The sequence below is a fragment of the Astatotilapia calliptera genome, chromosome 1 (assembly GCF_900246225.1).
Source record: "Astatotilapia calliptera chromosome 1, fAstCal1.2, whole genome shotgun sequence".
Taxonomy (NCBI): Eukaryota; Metazoa; Chordata; class Actinopteri; order Cichliformes; family Cichlidae; genus Astatotilapia; species Astatotilapia calliptera.
Window position 1 is genome coordinate 9,955,459 of NC_039302.1, and position 21,283 is coordinate 9,976,741.

Consider the following 21,283-nt stretch of genomic DNA (forward strand, 5'->3'; position numbering starts at 1 on the left):
GGAATTATCCTTTAAGGCATATTTCTGTCTGAGATAAATGGATCTTTGAAGAACACATCAAGTGGAGTAAAACCTACAGCATATGGCAAAAGCCGAGCAGCCTGGGAAAAATATAAGAGAACGATGGATCTGAGTAAACATGGAAACAATCTGTTACTCCTGCTCGTATGATGCACTGTGTGCATCCTCTCTTTTCTGCATAAACATTGTGTAATTGGGAAGATGGTCTGATAATGGCTGAGTAGCAGGGACACGTCTCAGGTACTTGAGAGATTTCCATTTTGTTAGTGTGTTTATTTTGTATAGTCTGTGCATGTGCTGTGTGTGTGTGCGAGTGAGTCATTGGTTGCTTGGCAGCACTGGTGCTGGGTTCATTACCCTCCTAACGACAGACTGATAGAGGTGCCTTAAGAGGCTGTCCTTTCTCTCGCTCTCCTTCTGTTTCTCTTCTCCCTGCTTTCATCTTCGAGACACATCTCCTGCTGATTGCCATCTCTGTGACTTCGCAATACCAATATTGAGAGAGAAAGAGGAGCGAGACGCTGCTGGCCACCTATGCTTGATTCAGCCTCACCTTATTTTTCATTCCTGCTCTGGCCGCCTGTTTATGCTCAGAAAATTCATGTTTCCACAGGGAAGCCGCACGTTCTCCATCAAACCTGAAACTAGTCTCATCCTAAACACTGCGCGCAAACACATTTAAATAGCGCTGCACTAACAAAGCAATACACATTCCTATCCGCATTCGGTGTGTGCACTTTAATGCGTGCCACATTGCACGTGCATGCACACAAAAAGTGTGTCAATACCCGTGTCAAAATCCAGTTCAGACCAAGAGCTCTGTCTGTTTTGTGTCTTCTGTCATTTTACATGAAAAGAAGTGGTACGGGAACAAAAGGGCCTGGCAAGCCACCCCGCGCTGCTACTCACAGATAACATTCACTTATTAATTTGTTCCCATTATAAAAACAGCCAGATTGTACATTTAAAGCCCATGGCAGCCCATGTCAGATGCTTCTATTCATTTTACAGAGAAATGAGGGGGCTGAAATGCCCACCGCTTGGAGAATTTACCAGAGAATTAACCGTGATGGTGGTGGAGAAAGGCAAAATGAGGAAAAGAAACAGGCATTTCTTCAGTGTGCACTCAGAGCTTTTTATTTCTAATTAACCATCTGCCCATATTTCTCAGACTACAGTCCAGAATTGTTTATAACAGGAATAAAGACAACGATTAAGAGAAGGCAGTTACCATTTGCTACTTCATGCCTTCAGCATTTTTTCCTTCTATTCTATACGATCTTTTGTTTAACTCCGGTGTGGTTGGCACCAGGAATGGAAACGTCCGCCATGAACAAAATAAGCACATCTTTTAAACATATTTGGCAAAAGTCCTAACCATCTAAACCGAGCTGGATCGATTTAATGTCCGAAGCTGAGACTACTCAACAACATCAAACTCGTGTGTGAATGTTGTGTCCAAGTGTTAGCGCTCGAGTGCCTGTGCTGTGACTTGTGTGCTCCTTGGAAATAATCTGCTCTGCCCTCCCCAGCATTGCTAGTTATGCCTTTGGCATAATATTTCTGGAGCTACTTGTAATGATGTTTCATTGGAGGCCTTCTGGCTCTGCTCCATTTGTTTCAGCCCATTTTGCTCTCACATGAACACACACTCACGCACACAAACAGAATGCATTGTCTTTGTAACCATTCACGCACACTCATATGTGTGATATCCTTTCTTCCCCTCCCTCGCTCTTGCTATCTGCCTTTTCTCATTCCATTAGTAAGGGATTTTCAAGGCCCTGGCAGCGAAAGCCCATTTTCTCCATTTTCCCCCGGTGGCCTCATCATCAGAATTCAGCCGTACAGCCTCAAGCTAATGTTTTTAATTCAATCCCAGCAATCCATATCCAAGCACCCATTCCTTTTCCTTCCTACTCTTTTCCAGTGGGGAGGAGGGAGGCTTGAGAAAGGGCATGTACATGTTTTTATGTATCCGTGTGCACGTGTGTGCGTGCACGCGCATAAATGGGACCCCTCTTTGACCTCAGGGCTCACATCTGGCAACCCTCGATAAGAACAGTCAAGTGTCACACACATGCCCCAAAGAAATGAATCAAATGTGCGTGTACGCGCACTCGCAGACAGACTTTTTCTCTTTTCTGCAAATGCACAAAACGAAAAATGTTTGCGAGAAAAATAAAAAATACAGAAAATCAGCAAAACAGAAAGATCCATGACCCGTGGCGAAGAGCGCTGGACAACCGAGGCAAAAACGAAGTATTTACATCAGCTTGCTTTCTCTCCCTTTGTGCTAGAGGCGAGTCAATGTGCCAACTATTTGTACATAACAGAACACAAATGGCTGTAGCCTTCACTTTATGCCTGCTGAAGTAGGGAACTGTCTGGCGGAGGTAGCCGGCGAGAAGAGGGGTGAGGGAAGGCAAGGTAATAGGGTGCATAAACAAGGAAAAAGTGCGCGAGCATGTGTGCATGCAGGGGATTGAATCATGCTCCGGTGCCTATGGAACCCAATCGTGTGTGGAGTGTGTTGTTTATGAATTAATAAAGGCAACGTTTCAAGCAAAGCAGAGATGATGGTGGTAGAAAGAGAGAGAGGATACCGGAGAAGCAAGATGGGATGAGAGGAATAAAAAGAGAATGTTAACAAAAATGAGGTGAGGGGAGGACAAACAGAGGAAAGGGCGAACAAGAGACACTGTTGTGTTTTCGCCAGCAAATAAATTGGCAAGCTAGCAGTCAAAGAGAAACCTAGCCTACACAGCACCTGTACCACACACGCGCGCACAAGCACACACATGCACATATATATACACTACATATACGCACCCTGTCGGTCCAGATGACTATCATTACCCAGGTAAATACATCTGGCCTTGGGTGGTGGGCGCACTCTCATCGTTTCTCTCTCTGGTGATGTGATTTTTCTCCCTAACCTTTTTCATGCTCCACCTCCTGCCCATTACTTTGCTCCCCCACCCCGTATGAGGCGCACACTTTGCAGGAATACATGGCAGAGCGAGATGGAGAGAAAGATGGAGGTGCAGAGATTCACCTGCCTCATCAAGTAACCAATTATTTAGACATGATTGCATTTGCATTGTGCTGTACCAAAAGGCACTTAGAAAGGTCAGTGCTTCTGGATGTGTTTCTGTTTTATGGTCTTTAATACACAGACACACACGCACACATCCATACCACACATACTACATGCATATCCACTAAGATGACCTACACTTCCCCTCCGCCTGTCCTCCTGTCCCCTCAGTTGTCTTTTTGTTTATTTAAACTGTGGATTTTTTCTCTCTCGTCTTTCTTCTTTGACAGCCGCTCTCTCACTCAAGCTCTCTCCCAGGGGTCTGTTTCACAGATGAGTCCCCTAGTTACAGCATCACTCATTGATTTAAGAACTGCCAAGGGCATTGATCTGAAACATGCTCCAAGGTGCAGAAAAAGTCATTTCTGCTTGCTAGACTGCTAATGACATGATGAAATGCGCCCTGCCGTCCCAGCACATACACAGAGACACCCCATGAATCACTTGCTAACGTGCTTACTAAATGTTTACAGACTGAATGAGTTTTGTCACACTTAATAAACAACAGGGATTTTCCTTATATCCTTATTTCTGTAGTTACTGACTGAACATGCAGTGTGTAACATGTGTTTACATGTTAAATTTAAAGAGACAGTTTAAATAAAATCACAAGCTTGTAATGACCCAAATACAGTAAGCACTCACAGGGTTGTAGTTTGACAGTATATACAGTGGGGCAAAAAAGTATTTAGTCAGCCACCGATTGTGCAAGTTCCCCCACTTAAAATGATGACAGAGGTCAGTAATTTGCACCAGAGGTACACTTCAACTGTGAGAGACAGAATGTGAAAAAAAAAATCCATGAATCCACATGGTAGGATTTGTAAAGAATTTATTCGTAAATCAGGGTGGAAAATAAGTATTTGGTCACCTCAAACAAGGAAAATCTCTGGCTCTCACAGACCTGTAACGTCTTCTGTAAGAAGCTTTTCTGTCCCCCACTCGTTACCTGTATGAATGGCACCTATTTGAACTCATCATCTGTATAAAAGACACCTGTCCACAGCCTCAAACAGTCAGACTCCAAACTCCGCCATGGCCAAGACCAAAGAGCTTTGGAAGGACACCAGGAAAAGTATTGTAGACCTGCACCAGACTGGGAAGAGTGAATCTACAATAGGCAAGCAGCTTGGTGTGAAAAAATCAACTGTGGGAGCAATCATCAGAAAATGGAAGACATACAAGACCACTGATAATCTCCCTCGATCTGGGGCTCCACGCAAGATCTCATCCCGTGGGGTCAAAATGATCATGAGAACGGTGAGCAAAGATCCCAGAACCACACGGGGGGACCTGGTGAATGACCTGCAGAGAGCTGGGACCAAAGTAACAAAGGTCACCATCAGTAACACACTACAACGGCAGGGAATCAAATCCCGCAGTGCCAGACGTGTTCCGCTGCTGAAGCCAGTGCATGTCCAGGCCCGTCTGAAGTTTGCCAGAGAGCACATGGATGATACAGCAGAGGATTGGGAGAATGTCATGTGGTCAGATGAAACCAAAGTAGAACTTTTTGGTATAAACTCAACTCGTCGTGTTTGGAGGAAGAAGAATACTGAGTTGCATCCCAAGAACACCATACCTACTGTGAAGCATGGGGGTGGAAACATCATGCTATGGGGCTGTTTTTCTGCCAAGGGGACAGGACGACTGATCCGTGTTAAGGACAGAATGAATGGGGCCATGTATCGTGAGATTTTGAGCCAAAACCTCCTTCCATCAGTGAGAACTTTGAAGATGAAACGAGGCTGGGTCTTCCAACATGACAATGATCCAAAACACACCGCCCGGGCAACAAAGGAGTGGCTCCGTAAGAAGCATTTGAAAGTCCTGGAGTGGCCTAGCCAGTCTCCAGACCTCAACCCCATAGAAAATCTGTGGCGGGAGTTGAAAGTCCGTGTTGCTCGGCGACAGCCCCAAAACATCACTGCTCTCGAGAAGATCTGCATGGAGGAATGGGCCAAAATACCAGCTACTGTGTGTGCAAACCTGGTAAAGACCTATAGTAAACGTTTGACCTCTGTTATTGCCAACAAAGGTTATGTTACAAAGTATTGAGTTGTATTTTTGTTATTGACCAAATACTTATTTTCCACCCTGATTTACGAATAAATTCTTTACAAATCCTACCATGTGGATTCGTGGATTTTTTTTTCACATTCTGTCTCTCACAGTTGAAGTGTACCTCTGGTGCAAATTACTGACCTCTGTCATCATTTTAGGTGGGGGAACTTGCACAATCGGTGGCTGACTAAATACTTTTTTGCCCCACTGTAGTTTGAAATTATTTCATTGTGCCATTTTTATCAAATTGATTAGTTTTAATTATGTGTGTTGGGAAAACATCTTGAGCCACCTTCAATTTCTTTATATTTTGCTTGAGAAATGTTGCAGCTATTTACTGAAATACAAACATACATGAAAATACAGTACATAAGGAAAAAATACCAATCCAGTGCTTTCCACATAGTTTTCCATGGTGGATCAAAATCTGACTGTACTTTTTTGTGTTAATATTTTCATCATTTGCAACACCATCTGCATTTTATAAATGGCTGTAGACACTTGCTACAGTAATTTCAACCAATAATGCAAAACGTTTGGATTCCTTACTCCATCAGGCCTGTTTTCACTGATTCTTTCAGTGACAGTTCTTGTGTAATTTGGGCAACTTCGGCCTTTTCTTAATTTTTGCCTCCCTGAAGAATCCACTGACACCATTTCTGATGAGGCTTCAGTGAACAGTAGATGGATCAACTGAAGGGGCCAGATCACAGGTCCTGTGTCAGGTCTGTGCTGGATTTTTTTCACCATATTTCTTAATATGGAGATCCAGGCTCGGCTGGAGGAGGAGAGGGCCAGACTGGAGCTTGAGCGGTAACAATGGATTTCTAACTCTTATTATGGCCCTTTATTATTTTATTTGTGATGGAGATCTGATATATCCATGAGAAGTATTAACATTTTCAGTTGCTTCTTCCCTTTTTCCCCTCCTTCAGGTTGCTGCAGGCTGAAGATGAAAAGAGGAAACATTTCCAGCTCCTCCAGGAGCAGCAACGTACAGTGGGGCAAAAAAGTATGCCTCATCATAAGAGGCATAACTGATCTCACCGTAGTCCCATGAAGACTCAAGATGAGTGTTTTCATGACTGCCATCTTGGTGTTTTGAAATCAGGCATGATGAATGAAGGGAAGAACTGTCTGTTAAGGTTCTCAGTCGTTCAGGTCATCGTAGTCTAAGGAGCTTGGAAAGATAAGCATCTGGACTTCTTTAAGTTTCTTGAAGAGCGTTTCACCTCTCATTCAAGAAGCTTCTTCAGTTCTCTGAAGAAATTGTGAACTGAAGAAGCTTCTCAGATGAGAGGTGAAACATCTTCAAGAAACTTAAAGAAGTCCAGATGCTTTTCTTTCCAAGCTCCTTAGACTGTAGTTAAACTTCACACACTGGACTTGTCAGTCACACATCCTTCGCCAGTAGGCATTCCCAGAATGATCTTTCCCCCTCTGACGCTTAGAATGACCAAATATGTGCAAAATGGACAATTCAACATGCCACCATGTCGGTCTTTTATTAAATATGACATGGAACAAATGACTGAGCCATTAAATTTGTCACAAAGGTGTTCACCTGATTCCAGGCAAATGGAATAGACTTCTATGGGACCATAAGTCTTTTTGCACTTTGACATTTGTTTTACTTTTCAGATCTGTAACCTATAACTTTTATACTGTATGTGCTTTGATCATAGGAGTCTACGGGGACTTACTTACTTTTAGCACGTTTAGCAGTTGATGTTGGCTTCTTTTTTCAGTACTGGAGCTTCCTGCTCATTGAAGACTTTTCTAAAAGGAAATGCTTAATGCAAAATGGCGTTTTAAGGGCTTGGATTAATGTCAATTTCAGCAAATATTCTTTCTTATATTAAAAGAACATGGATCTCTGTCAGTGATAACTTCTGACTTTATAACTCAAATTTTGAGAGCTTCACTGCTAAGCTCTCATCTGTGTGGGTGTCACGGTTCGCTTGAGGACTCACAAGCAGGACTCAGAGGCACAGTCAGTATTTATTACAGTTCCACCAGGTGCAGGGGATAGTGCTATATACATATATATACAGTGCTATATACAAAGCGGTGACAGGGAAAAGGCTCCGGGGAAATCCAGGTAGGGAAAAGCCACTTGCTCCTCTTCTGACTCTCTCTCCAAACACTCACACAAAAAGGGAATCCGCTCGGGGAATGCAGAGTCGGGTCCAGGGGATCTATGTACAGAAGAAAACACACGTTAGAGGTTTTGCACAGGGAAGCAAAAGAGAACTTGCTGCACTGGCACGAGTCACACACAACGGTCCAGCGATGAGTAGAAGCCACTCCCTGGCTTAAATGCTGGCTGCACTGATGAGGCCCAGGTGTTTCCTCTTCAGAGGGGCGTGGGCCGAGGGCGTGAACCCACCATGAGTTCCGCCCTGGCGAGAGAGCGAGAGACAGAGAGCAAGAGAGAGAGAGAACACTACTAGTCAGCGGCCTGCTGATCCCCTGGCCGTGACAGTGGGGTTCAAATCCCTTATTCAGATTAAGATTTTATGTGACATTACATTGGCAAAAATTAAATTTACTTGAATAATGTGAGTATTGGAGTAAGTACTTGAGTAATTTTTGAATAACTTTAATTTTGTAATGTGCATATTTTATGAATAATGATGTTTCAATACTTTAATCTACTGAATAAGTAAGAATTAGACTTAATAATCTTTTTACTTCAAAAAGGGAAATTGTGTACAATCTTTTATTCTCCAAAATGCACATAATAAAAATGTTTTGGGGAATGTATATGCTTTTTAAGAACCAATTGCTTCTTACCTGATGCATGCTATAACTTGCAGCAAAACTGAACTAAAATTTGTTAACAAGCTTACCAAATAAGAAATGTTTTGTGAATTTTCTTTGCAGAGCGACTATCAAAGCCCACATGCCCTAAAAAGGAGGGCGCGCTGGCCAGTAATGAGTTCATCACTAAGTTTAAGATAAGAGTTGATCAGAATAGAGGCGATGATGAAAGTCTGGAGCATCAGTTGGAGGCTGCCAACCTGTCTGATGAATCGTTCGAGGCCCAGACAGAAGTCAACGGACAAACATGATCACAGACATTTTAAAAACGCGAGTTGAGAGTTAAGGGGGAAAAATATTGTAATAAGTATATATTTGAATTGCACACTAAGATATAAAGTGATGGCAGCGAGCACAGTGTTGCAGGATTGAATTAAAAACACATCTGACTAAGACCAACTGAAATTTAGAGTTGTGTATAATAAAGTTTATTCTTGATTAATAAAACAAATCTGTAATATTTTTCTTTCACTTTTGTCCATTTGAATCTCGCTACAGCTTAAATAAAAGAAAAGAATGTGTTTTGAATAAATTAAACTCTATTCTCTTTTTTTTCTTTCTTTTTTTCTTGGTGGGTTTTCTTTTGCAATCAAACGCAACATTACACAATTATATAGTATAGTAAGAAATATCCTTTAACTTAATTTAGTATTTGTTTTTTAATTTTTGTTTTTATTGTTTCCCCTTCAGTTTTGTGCTTAAAACATGTTCTAATCTGACATATTATGCAGTAAATTATTTTTGCAATAACTTAACAGGCCATTGTGGGAGCCAACATTCACTTATCAAAGACATATTTGTATATTCTGTGGGCTGCTTTATGGTTGTGTCATTTAGAAACATAAGCCACAACAGACTTCCACCGGAGAGTACTTAAAAATGTATTTTTATGTAAAGATATTTTAATTAACTACTATATTAAGAGAGAACCTATTGTTACATGGATTAATTGTACAAACTGTAGAGAAATAAGTTTAAGCGTGCAACTTTTTATTCATTTTTAACTGTATTAATGTTTTTATGTTGATACAGATGCCTCATATCTGTTTCCTGAGTGTTTTTTAAACCATGTACTCCATCTATGAGTAAGAACATGAATGAATTCCTTTCCAAATTTGTAGTTCTTTTTTCTTTTATGCTTTTACAACCCACTATGAGCAAACACTCAGCAACAGTGGGAAGGAAAAACTCCCTTCTTGAAGGAAAAAACCTCTGGTAGAACCAGGAAATCTGTCTAAACTAGTTGGGGGTTAGAGCAACAGATGCAAGTCTTCAGATCATTTGCAGTGTGACTGTCTTTGTGCACACTTTGACCTGATTCAGTTTTCTTATTTGTCAAAATGCACCATGGGTAATAAAAAACAAAACAAAATAGTAACGAAGGAGAATCCTCAGCAAAGATGAATTAAACAAGTTTTATTTTGATCAAATTTTTCTTTAAGTAAAACACATCTTAATTTGATGGCATTAAAGTCATCAAATAAAGACAGTTTTGATGGAGCTCCTGACCCAGCCCAAGCTCTCTATGAAGACGAGGAAAAACTCCCCAGGGGGCCAGATCGATGGGAAGAAACCTCGGGAAAGCCCATTCAAAGATAGATCCCCTTTCCTGGGATGGCTGGGGGGGTTACAGGAGCTCCAAAAAAGCTAAATTTTTATTTATTTATTTTTTAAGATTGACCCATCCTATCTATTCCTGTCCAACAGAAAAAAGAAAGGAAGTTACCACAATGTATCACACTTGCATGATAAGGTGTGAATTGTGTGTTTGTGTGTGCTATCTTAGCCAGGGGTGAAGCTGGAGCTCCTCCAGTGTTGGGCGCTTCTCCGGGACTGTAGTTAAACATGCCTCCAAGAAATTCCGGCATCCTTGAAAGAAAGAAAAGATCAAAAAGATGAAGATGATAGTTCTAGTGATCCAAGGCATCAGTGAATCTGGAAGTGTGAAGTTTTCTTACCTGCGGACAGACGCTTTTTGATGCTCAGTTTCTTTGCGAGGAACCTCTCGGTACTAAAGTCCCGTGCATGAAGCGCTTCATACAACACCACTCCCATTTGCCACACCGTGGTGGGTCCACACCTGTAGCAGCTCCTCCTGTACCACTCGGGAGGGGTGTGAAGAGGCGTGCCTAACAAACAGACACAATTACAATTTCTTCTAAAACAAAAGACACAAATTGTTACATCTGTGAAAAGCAGGAGCAGAATATGTTACCATAGAAGATGCGATACAGAGATCGCTGTTTAACAAAGCAGCTCAGTCCAAAGTCGATGATGCGAACTCGAGGCACATCTGAGCCGGTCTCAATCAGAATGTTTTCTCCCTTGATGTCCCGATGAAAGATGTGTTTATCCTCAAGTTCCTTTACAGCATCAACTAGTTGCTTCAGAATGACCTGGAAAAGATGAAAAACACAATAATGAGTTAATGCTTTTCTGCCTTGATTGAACGCTGTACAGTCCAAGGCTCTCCCAGTCAACCTACCTTGGCCTTGTCCTCTGGTAAAGTTCTTCCTTTTTCTGCTTTGTATTTTTGCAGGTCCACAGCAGGGACAGGTCTCTCCAGCACCAGGATCAGCTCTTTGCCAATGTCGAACCACTCCAGCAAGGACACAGGTGCTGATATTCCCACTGACCCTTCTGCTTCACCTGCAAGTTTAAGCATAATGGCCACTTCCACCGAGAGCTTCTTCCCGCTTTCATCCTGAAATGTTACAACAAAGTGGATGATGAGGAACGCCGCATTCAATCCAGTAATGTAAAACTGATTCAAGTGTTGGACGCTTACCGCCACTTTGCAATAGACTTTATTTTTGGGAATGTGTTTGATGGCAACCTAAAAGACACAGAGCATTGGTGAGCATTTCCTCAGTATGACATAATGAAAGGTGGAAACACAGCAGACGTTTCAGTTTACGATATTATCCATTATCTGCGTTACTGCCTGTCTTACTACCATCATCTGAACACTTACTGGAAAACGATCTTCTATCCGGTAGCCCGCAAACACTGCTCCGCAGCCTCCTTCTCCGAGCTGGTGCTCCTCCACATATCTGGCTTGGAATTCACCTGAACAGACAAAACAGCAAATCTTGTTTTATTACAGCTGTGACACAAATTACTCTCCTCTGTAGCCTAAATGTTCCTTTTGCCCTTCCCCTGAATATAAAACCCAAGCTGCTTGCTACTTACGTTTTTGGTCTGCCACTGATTTTTTGCCCTGGTCCACATTCCTTCTTTTTTTCTTGGGTGACTCTCTGTTGTCTCCCGTGGCCTTTCTTTTGCCATTTTTTGTGCACACCCGTTTGTTGTTCAAGTCTGGAGATGTGGAAAACACCAAAAGCACATCAGCTCACTGGATGATAGACACAAACACTAAACACCAATATCTTAAACCTAGCAACCACACTTAATCTACCCCCTTATTCAACTAATTAGCCTACCTTTACCAGAGTCCAACGAGGAGGATGCTTGCTCCTTGTCACCGCTCATATGATCAAGCAGTTTAGCCCTCTTTGCTTTCTTTGTTGTGCCCTCTTCATCTTGCACAACCTTGCGTTTCACTCCTTTGACCACATCTGAGCTGGTGGAAGGACCAGCCTGGTCAGCGACCCTCCTCCTTTTTATTGGGGTCTTCTTTTCAGGACTGGCCTTTCTTTTAGCAGTCCTGCTCTTACAATCTATAAACGACAACAACACAGTGGTGAAAAAGAGTCCCCGACATCAGGACTGGAAGTAGTTTGATGGCAAAGAATTTGAAATTGCTTTTGCTTAAATTATCACAAGTTTATTCTTGGGATAAAAAAAACTGACCAGTGCGAATTGATACTAGGTTCACTAAGTCTTAGATCTTGATGACACTTGTTGGTCTGTTTTTACTGTTGAGTCCAAGAATAAACTTATTACCTTATTTTACCAAAAGACCGGTAACCTTTCTTTGATTAGACATCTTGTATTAAAGCTATTTTCAATCAAACATATGATTCAATTGCTCTAAAAATGATTCACACAGTGTCAACAGTTCTAGGATTTGTATTTTACCAGGATTTTATTTTATTATTTTACTTACCTTGATCTCCTGAATCTTTCTTATCGCCTGGAGTGGTCATTTTTCTTGTTTCCTCTTTCATTGTAATTTCGGAGACCCTTTAAAATCGAAAATGTAAACCGTAATGAGTTAATACTGACTTAATATTCCTTCAAATGTGCACCTTTCAAATGCTTGACTTTTCTAACTGAATTCTGTAAGTGAGCTTTATAAGTAAACTGGAAACTACGGCAACACAACATAGAATCTTGCCTTTCAGTGACTTCACTGACTGCCAGCAGTTCAAAGTAGTTTACAGAAAAACACTCTGGCAGACAAAGCCATAATATTTCATATGATTCAATCATTTCATATCAATTAAACAGTTTCTTTCATTTTCTTTCATCATTTGTATAAAGACCTCATGTATGGATGACAGTATGAAGATTTGTGGTTGACCACACACTAATAAACACAGTGTCAGCTACATTGTCATCTGATTTAAAGTATTTATTATGTACATTTAACTGTCATGGTACTGAGTCTGTGACCCAGTGTTTTGTGTTTGTTCATTTATATTCATTGATTATTCTTATGTATGTTTTTGGTTCTCTTTATTGTTTTCTTCTTGTGTCATATTCTTAGGCTTTAGGTTTCTGTTACTTTGCCTTGCCCCTGTGTCCCACGTGTCATGTCTAGTCACTCTTAATGCCAGTAGGCATTCCCAGAATGATCTTTCCCCCTCTGACGCTTAGAATGACCAAATATGTGCAAAATGGACAATTCAACATGCCACCATGTCGGTCTTTTATTAAACATGACATGAAACAAATGACTGAGCCATTAAATTTGTCACAAAGGTGTTCACCTAATTCCAGGCAAATGGAATAGACTTCTATGGGACCATAAGTCTTTTTGCACTTTGACATTTGTTTTACTTTTCAGATCTGTAACCTATAACTTTTATACTGTATGTGCTTTGATCATAGGAGTCTACGGGGACTTACTTACTTTTAGCACGTTTAGCAGTTGATGTTGGCTTCTTTTTCAGTACAAATTCAAATTCAAATTTTATTTGTCACGTACACAGTCATACACAGTACGATATGTAGTGAAATGCTTGGACAACTGCTCGTGACCTAAAGAAAACAAAAAAGGAAAAGGCTATGAAAAAGATAGGAAATAAATATGAAAAATTAAAAAGGGTAAATTTAACTAGGAAGGAATAAAATATAAATTAAGGTTAAAAATGAAATAACTGTACAACACAAATTAGAATGAAGGGTAAATTTAACTGGGAAAGAATAAGATAAAATATATAAATTAAAGTTGAAAATAAAATAACTGTACAACAAAATACACAATATAGAACTATATAAGAATGTATGAAGAAATATAAATAAATAAATATATATATATACACACAATAACAGCAGCTGTACAAGTATTAACCGGAAATGAAGAATGTAGTGACCAGTGACCAGGAAGATGGCGGCGTGATCAGATTTGCCAAACGGAGGGCGGGATTGTGCCTTGTAGCCGTCCTTGACCGTAGTGTAGCAGTGGTCCAGTGTCCTTTCACCTCTGGTGGGGCAGGTGATGTGTTGATAAAACTTCGGCGCTGCGCGTTTGAGGTTGGCGCTATTAAAGTCCCCCGTCACAATAAGCGCAGCGTCCCGGTGTTGTGTCTGGTGCTGTGTGAGTGCCTCATGCAGCTCGCATAAGGCGGTGACCGTGTCCGCTTGTGGTGGAATATAAACGGCACTTACAATGACCGATGTAAATTCCCGAGGTAGATAAAAAGGACGACACATGATGGACAGAAGTTCCAGATTTGGTGTGCAGGAGCGTGTGAGAGGAACAACGTTCGCACTGTTGCACCAGTTGTTGTTCACCATTAAACACACGCCGCCTCCCCTTGACTTCCCCGAGTCCCGTGTCCTGTCCATGCGGTGAACCGAGAAGAACTCTGCCGGCTGGATGGCGTGGTCCGGCACCGCTGGGTTCAGCCATGTCTCGGTGAAGCAGAGGAGATTGCAGTCCCGAATGTCTCTCTGGAACTTTACCCTGGCCCTGAGGTCGTCAAGCTTGTTCTCCAGTGACTGGACGTTGGCGAGCAGGATGCTAGGCAGAGGTGTGCGGTGTGCACGAGCTCTCAGCCTGTTCCTGACGCCGGCTCGCTTCCCTCTAGGCCGCCGCCGCTTCCCTTTGTTCTCCCTCAAGATCTCACTCGGCCAGCTCGGATCCGGAGTTAAAAACTTCGAATTGTGAGTACATTGTATACCAATAGAAACAAGAGTGTCACTGTCATACCTAATGTACCCAATGGTGATGATTTTGCCGATTTAGAAACGCTGAAAACTAACTTAAAAAACAAAGACAAAGAAAAAGTGGTCGGAGCAGTCGTGACGGCAGCCGACCTCACCGGCGCCAGTACTGGAGCTTCCTGCTCATTGAAGACTTTTCTAAAAGGAAATGCTTAATCCAAAATGGCGTTTTAAGGGCTTGGATTAATGTCAATTCCAGCAAATATTCTTTCTTATGTTAAAAGAACATGGATCTCTGTCCGTGATAACTTCTGACTTTATAACTCAAATTTTAAGAGAGAGCTTCACTGCTAAGCTCTCATCTGTGTGGGTGTCACGGTTCGCTTGAGGACTCACAAGCAGGACTCAGAGGCACAGTCAGTATTTATTACAGTTCCACCAGGTGTATATACAAACAGTGCAGGGGATAGTGCTATATACAAAGCGGTGACAGGGAAAAGGCTCCGGGGAAATCCAGGTAGGGAAAAGCCACTTGCTCCTCTTCTGACTCTCTCTCCAAACACTCACACAAAAAGGGAATCCGCTCGGGGAATGCAGAGTCGGGTCCAGGGGATCTATGTACAGAAGGAAACACACGTTAGAGGTTTTGCACAGGGAAGCAAAAGAGAACTTGCTGCACTGGCACGAGTCACACACAACGGTCCAGCGATGAGTAGAAGCCACTCCCTGGCTTAAATGCTGGCTGCACTGATGAGGCCCAGGTGTTTCCTCTTCAGAGGGGCGTGGGCCGAGGGCGTGAACCCACCATGAGTTCCGCCCTGGCGAGAGAGCGAGAGACAGAGAGCAAGAGAGAGAGAGAGAACACTACTAGTCAGCGGCCTGCTGATCCCCTGGCCGTGACAGTGGGGTTCAAATCCCTTATTCAGATTAAGATTTTATGTGACATTACATTGGCAAAAATTAAATTTACTTGAATAATGTGAGTATTGGAGTAAGTACTTGAGTAATTTTTGAATAACTTTAATTTTGTAATGTGCATATTTTATGAATAATGATGTTTCAATACTTTAATCTACTGCATAAGTAAGAATTAGACTTAATAATCTTTTTACTTCAAAAAGGGAAATTGTGTACAATCTTTTATTCTCCAAAATGCACATAATAAAAATGTTTTGGGGGATGTATATGCTTTTTAAGAACCAATTGCTTCTTACCTGATGCATGCTATAACTTGCAGCAAAACTGAACTAAAATTTGTTAACAAGCTTACCAAATAAGAAATGTTTTGTGAATTTTCTTTGCAGAGCGACTATCAAAGCCCACATGCCCTAAAAAGGAGGGCGCGCTGGCCAGTAATGAGTTCATCACTAAGTTTAAGATGAGAGTTGATCAGAATAGAGGCGATGATGAAAGTCTGGAGCATCAGTTGGAGGCTGCCAACCTGTCTGATGAATCGTTCGAGGCCCAGACAGAAGTCAACGGACAAACATGATCACAGACATTTTAAAAACACGAGTTGAGAGTTAAGGGGGATAAATATTGTAATAAGTATATATTTGAATTGCACACTAAGATATAAAGTGATGGCAGCGAGCACAGTGTTGCAGGATTGAATTAAAAACACATCTGACTAAGACCAACTGAAATTTAGAGTTGTGTATAATAAAGTTTATTCTTGATTAATAAAACAAATCTGTAATATTTTTCTTTCGCTTTTGTCCATTTGAATCTCGCTACAGCTTAAATAAAAGAAAAGAATATGTTTTGAATAAATTAAACTCTATTCTCTTTTTTTTCTTTCTTTTTTTCTTGGTGGGTTTTCTTTTGCAATCAAACGCAACATTACACAATTATATAGTATAGTAAGAAATATCCTTTAACTTAATTTAGTATTTGTTTTTTAATTTTTGTTTTTATTGTTTCCCCTTCAGTTTTGTGCTTAAAACATGTTCTAATCTGACATATTATGCAGTAAATTATTTTTGCAATAACTTAACAGGCCATTGTGGGAGCCAACATTCACTTATCAAAGACATATTTGTATATTCTGTGGGCTGCTTTATGGTTGTGTCATTTAGAAACATAAGCCACAACAGACTTCCACCGGAGAGTACTTAAAAATGTATTTTTATGTAAAGATATTTTAATTAACTACTATATTAAGAGAGAACCTATTGTTACATGGATTAATTGTACAAACTGTAGAGAAATAAGTTTAAGCGTGCAACTTTTTATTCATTTTTAACTGTATTAATGTTTTTATGTTGATACAGATGCCTCATATCTGTTTCCTGAGTGTTTTTTAAACCATGTACTCCATCTATGAGTAAGAACATGAATGAATTCCTTTCCAAATTTGTAGTTCTTTTTTCTTTTATGCTTTTACAACCCACTATGAGCAAACACTCAGCAACAGTGGGAAGGAAAAACTCCCTTCTTGAAGGAAAAAACCTCTGGTAGAACCAGGAAATCTGTCTAAACTAGTTGGGGGTTAGAGCAACAGATGCAAGTCTTCAGATCATTTGCAGTGTGACTGTCTTTGTGCACACTTTGACCTGATTCAGTTTTCTTATTTGTCAAAATGCACCATGGGTAATAAAAAACAAAACAAAAACAAAACAAAATAGTAACGAAGGAGAATCCTCAGCAAAGATGAATTAAACAAGTTTTATTTTGATCAAATTTTTCTTTAAGTAAAACACATCTTAATTTGATGACATTAAAGTCATCAAATAAAGACAGTTTTGATGGAGCTCCTGACCCAGCCCAAGCTCTCTATGAAGACGAGGAAAAACTCCCCAGGGGGCCAGATCGATGGGAAGAAACCTCGGGAAAGCCCATTCAAAGATAGATCCCCTTTCCTGGGATGGCTGGGGGGGTTACAGGAGCTCCAAAAAAGCTAAATTTTTATTTATTTATTTTTTAAGATTGACCCATCCTATCTATTCCTGTCCAACAGAAAAAAGAAAGGAAGTTACCACAATGTATCACACTTGCATGATAAGGTGTGAATTGTGTGTTTGTGTGTGTTATCTTAGCCAGGGGTGAAGCTGGAGCTCCTCCAGTGTTGGGCGCTTCTCCGGGACTGTAGTTAAACATGCCTCCAAGAAATTCCGGCATCCTTGAAAGAAAGAAAAGATCAAAAAGATGAAGATGATAGTTCTAGTGATCCAAGGCATCAGTGAATCTGGAAGTGTGAAGTTTTCTTACCTGCGGACAGACGCTTTTTGATGCTCAGTTTCTTTGCGAGGAACCTCTCGGTACTAAAGTCCCGTGCATGAAGCGCTTCATACAACACCACTCCCATTTGCCACACCGTGGTGGGTCCACACCTGTAGCAGCTCCTCCTGTACCACTCGGGAGGGGTGTGAAGAGGCGTGCCTAACAAACAGACACAATTACAATTTCTTCTAAAACAAAAGACACAAATTGTTACATCTGTGAAAAGCAGGAGCAGAATATGTTACCATAGAAGATGCGATACAGAGATCGCTGTTTAACAAAGCAGCTCAGTCCAAAGTCGATGATGCGAACTCGAGGCACATCTGAGCCGGTCTCAATCAGAATGTTTTCTCCCTTGATGTCCCGATGAAAGATGTGTTTATCCTCAAGTTCCTTTACAGCATCAACTAGTTGCTTCAGAATGACCTGGAAAAGATGAAAAACACAATAATGAGTTAATGCTTTTCTGCCTTGATTGAACGCTGTACAGTCCAAGGCTCTCCCAGTCAACCTACCTTGGCCTTGTCCTCTGGTAAAGTTCTTCCTTTTTCTGCTTTGTATTTTTGCAGGTCCACAGCAGGGACAGGTCTCTCCAGCACCAGGATCAGCTCTTTGCCAAGGTCGAACCACTCCAGCAAGGACACAGGTGCTGATATTCCCACTGACCCTTCTGCTTCACCTGCAAGTTTAAGCATAATGGCCACTTCCACCGAGAGCTTCTTCCCACTTTCATCCTGAAATGTTACAACAAAGTGGATGATGAGGAACGCCGCATTCAATCCAGTAATGTAAAACTGATTCAAGTGTTGGACGCTTACCGCCACTTTGCAGTAGACTTTATTTTTGGGAATGTGTTTGATGGCAACCTAAAAGACACAGAGCATTGGTGAGCATTTCCTCAGTATGACATAATGAAAGGTGGAAACACAGCAGACGTCTCAGTTTACGATATTATCCATTATCTGCGTTACTGCCTGTCTTACTACCATCATCTGAACACTTACTGGAAAACGATCTTCTATCCGGTAGCCCGCAAACACTGCTCCGCAGCCTCCTTCTCCGAGCTGGTGCTCCTCCACATATCTGGCTTGGAATTCACCTGAACAGACAAAACAGCAAATCTTGTTTTATTACAGCTGTGACACAAATTACTCTCCTCTGTAGCCTAAATGTTCCTTTTGCCCTTCCCCTGAATATAAAACCCAAGCTGCTTGCTACTTACGTTTCTGGTCTGCCACTGATTTTTTGCCCTGGTCCACATTCCTTCTTTTTTTCTTGGGTGACTCTCTGTCGTCTCCCGTGGCCTTTCTTTTGCCATTTTTTGCGCACACCCGTTTGTTGTTCAAGTCTGGAGATGTGGAAAACACCAAAAGCACATCAGCTCACTGGATGATAGACACAAACACTAAACACCAATATCTTAAACCTAGCAACCACACTTTATCTACCCCCTTATTCAACTAATTAGCCTACCTTTACCAGAGTCCAACGAGGAGGATGCTTGCTCCTTGTCACCGCTCATATGATCAAGCAGTTTAGCCCTCTTTGCTTTCTTTGTTGTGCCCTCTTCATCTTGCACAACCTTGCGTTTCACTCCTTTGACCACATCTGAGCTGGTGGAAGGACCAGCCTGGTCAGCGACCCTCCTCCTTTTTATTGGGGTCTTCTTTTCAGGACTGGCCTTTCTTTTAGCAGTCCTGCTCTTACAATCTATAAACGACAACAACACAGTGGTGAAAAAGAGTCCCCGACATCAGGACTGGAAGTAGTTTGATGGCAAAGAATTTGAAATTGCTTTTGCTTAAATTATCACAAGTTTATTCTTGGGATAAAAAAAACTGACCAGTGCGAATTGATACTAGGTTCACTAAGTCTTAGATCTTGATGACACTTGTTGGTCTGTTTTTACTGTTGAGTCCAAGAATAAACTTATTACCTTATTTTACCAAAAGACCGGTAACCTTTCTTTGATTAGACATCTTGTATTAAAGCTATTTTCAATCAAACATATGATTCAATTGCTGTAAAAATGATTCACACAGTGTCAACAGTTCTAGGATTTGTATTTTACCAGGATTTTATTTTATTATTTTACTTACCTTGATCTCCTGAATCTTTCTTATCGCCTGGAGTGGTCATTTTTCTTGTTTCCTCTTTCAATTTAATTTCGGAGACCCTTTAAAATCGAAAATGTAAACCGTAATGAGTTAATACTGACTTAATATTCCTTCAAATGTGCACCTTTCAAATGCTTGACTTTTCTAACTGAATTCTGTAAGTGAGCTTTATAAGTAAACTCTGGAAACTACGGCAACACAACATAGAATCTTGCCTTTCAGTGACTTCACTGACTGCCAGCAGTTCAAAGTAGTTTACAGAAAAACACTGGCAGACAAAGCCATAATATTTCATATGATTCAATCATTTCATATCAATTAAACAGTTTCTTTCATTTTCTTTCATCATTTGTATAAAGACCTCATGTATGGATGACAGTATGAAGATTTGTGGTTGACCACACACTAATAAACACAGTGTCAGCTACATTGTCATCTGATTTAAAGCATTTATTATGTACATTTAACTGTCATGGTACTGAGTCTGTGACCCAGTGTTTTGTGTTTGTTCATTTATATTCATTGATTATTCTTATGTATGTTTTTGGTTCTCTTTATTGTTTTCTTCTTGTGTTATATTCTTAGGCTTTAGGTTTCTGTTACTTTGCCTTGCCCCTGTGTCCCACTTGTCATGTCTAGTCACTCTTGTTTCCATGTTCCCCAATTTCTCCCCAGTCAGTCATGTCTCTGTGTCAACTCTGTGTCTTTGTAAAAGTCTCTTGTTTGCTGTTTTACTTTGATAGTCATGTGTGCTATGTTAGTTTTTTCATGTCTGTGAAGGTTTTCAGTCATCTAGGTCATCGTAGTCTAAGGAGTTTGGAAAGAAAGCGTCTGGACTTGAAGTTGCTTGAAGATGAGAAAGAACTTAAACTTTGCTTGAACGTCTTCAAGCAACTTAAAGAAGACCAGACGTTTTCTTTCTAAGCTCCTTAGACTATGTTAGTGTTTTCAGTTTTCCTTCCCCATGGTCTTGTTGTTTGTGATTTCTCGCAGCTGTGCTCTCATCCTGTGTCTTATTCCCTCATTTATCCCTCTGTGTATTTAAGCCCATTGTTTTCCTCTGTTTGCTGTTGGGTTGTCTGTGTATCCATCCATGACAATTAAATTAAATAGCAAATGCAACTACAATTTCAATGAGATTCATTCCTGGCATACTGCGGTGGCTGAAAGTAGACACCAAGCATTATCACTGTAACTGATGTAAATATTGGACTTGGAGGGGATTCATCTGATAGACTGATGCAAACATTACGGTGAGGAAAATTTTGAATCTCCCAATTTTCTTTTTTTCTGAAAGAAAGAAAGTTGGTTACTGTATCACATTTGTATGGCAAGATGTGAATTCAGTATGCGTGTGTGTGTTTGTGTCAGAGAGGAGTTTATCTGAGCCAGGGGTAAAGCAGGAGGTCCTCCAGCATTGGGCACTTCTCCAGGACTTTGTTAAAACTTGTTTTCAAGACGTCTGAAATGAAAGAAGGACAAGAGATATCCAGATGATAATTCCAGTGATCCAAGCGATCACATTGATTTTCTGCAAAATTTTCTTTTTGAGAGTCATTCGGCTGGGCAGGGGGTATAACACATCTGCAATGCAGCAACATCTGCCTACTGGGCCTGTGTGAGAGTGTTATCTCAATGGCGG

The 21,283-nt window shown here is 41.0% G+C and overlaps 2 protein-coding genes and 1 long non-coding RNA gene across 5 annotated transcripts; all 3 read right to left on the minus strand.

The window, feature by feature from the left end:
- Positions 1-9,404: 9,404 nt before the first annotated feature.
- On the minus strand, positions 9,405-12,270 carry LOC113019312 (serine/threonine-protein kinase pim-2-like). 2 transcript variants are annotated; one of them, XM_026162932.1, is made up of 9 exons: positions 12,078-12,270; positions 11,452-11,688; positions 11,201-11,326; positions 10,983-11,077; positions 10,797-10,844; positions 10,494-10,712; positions 10,224-10,404; positions 9,967-10,137; positions 9,405-9,877 (listed from the first exon to the last, which is right to left on the minus strand). In XM_026162932.1, the coding sequence occupies exons 1-9, from the start codon at positions 12,136-12,138 to the stop codon at positions 9,786-9,788; spliced, it is 1,230 nt and encodes a 409-aa protein (XP_026018717.1). In that variant the 5' UTR covers positions 12,139-12,270; the 3' UTR covers positions 9,405-9,785. The 2 variants fall into 2 exon arrangements, with proteins under 2 accessions (XP_026018717.1, XP_026018708.1); XM_026162923.1 differs by having other exon boundaries at positions 10,494-10,844.
- A 2,437-nt stretch (positions 12,271-14,707) lies between these two features.
- LOC113019333 (uncharacterized) lies at positions 14,708-15,373 on the minus strand. The gene is made up of 2 exons (XR_003272004.1): positions 14,999-15,373; positions 14,708-14,916 (listed from the first exon to the last, which is right to left on the minus strand). It is a non-coding gene; the product is annotated as an uncharacterized LOC113019333 (long non-coding RNA).
- Positions 15,374-16,950: 1,577 nt separating this feature from the next.
- LOC113019323 (serine/threonine-protein kinase pim-1-like) lies at positions 16,951-20,403 on the minus strand. Of its 2 annotated transcripts, XM_026162954.1 has the most exons (9): positions 19,624-20,403; positions 18,998-19,234; positions 18,747-18,872; positions 18,529-18,623; positions 18,343-18,390; positions 18,040-18,258; positions 17,770-17,950; positions 17,513-17,683; positions 16,951-17,423 (listed from the first exon to the last, which is right to left on the minus strand). In XM_026162954.1, exons 1-9 carry the CDS (start codon positions 19,661-19,663, stop codon positions 17,332-17,334), a joined length of 1,209 nt encoding a protein of 402 aa, XP_026018739.1. In that variant the 5' UTR covers positions 19,664-20,403; the 3' UTR covers positions 16,951-17,331. The 2 variants fall into 2 exon arrangements, with proteins under 2 accessions (XP_026018739.1, XP_026018730.1); XM_026162945.1 differs by having other exon boundaries at positions 18,040-18,390.
- Positions 20,404-21,283: the final 880 nt, after the last annotated feature.

Coding starts and splice junctions, on each gene's coding strand:
- LOC113019312 (XM_026162923.1), bottom strand. CDS start 12,138: ATGAAAGAGGAAACAAGAAAAATGACCACTCCAGGCGATAAGAAAGAT. Junction 10,845..10,982: donor GGATAGAAGATCGTTTTCCA/GTAAGTGTTCAG, acceptor TGTGTCTTTTAG/GTTGCCATCAAACACATTCC. Junction 9,878..9,966: donor CAAAAAGCGTCTGTCCGCAG/GTAAGAAAACTT, acceptor CTTTCTTTCAAG/GATGCCGGAATTTCTTGGAG.
- LOC113019323 (XM_026162945.1), bottom strand. CDS start 19,663: ATGACCACTCCAGGCGATAAGAAAGATTCAGGAGATCAAG. Junction 17,951..18,039: donor TACCAGAGGACAAGGCCAAG/GTAGGTTGACTG, acceptor CATCTTTTCCAG/GTCATTCTGAAGCAACTAGT. Junction 17,424..17,512: donor CAAAAAGCGTCTGTCCGCAG/GTAAGAAAACTT, acceptor CTTTCTTTCAAG/GATGCCGGAATTTCTTGGAG.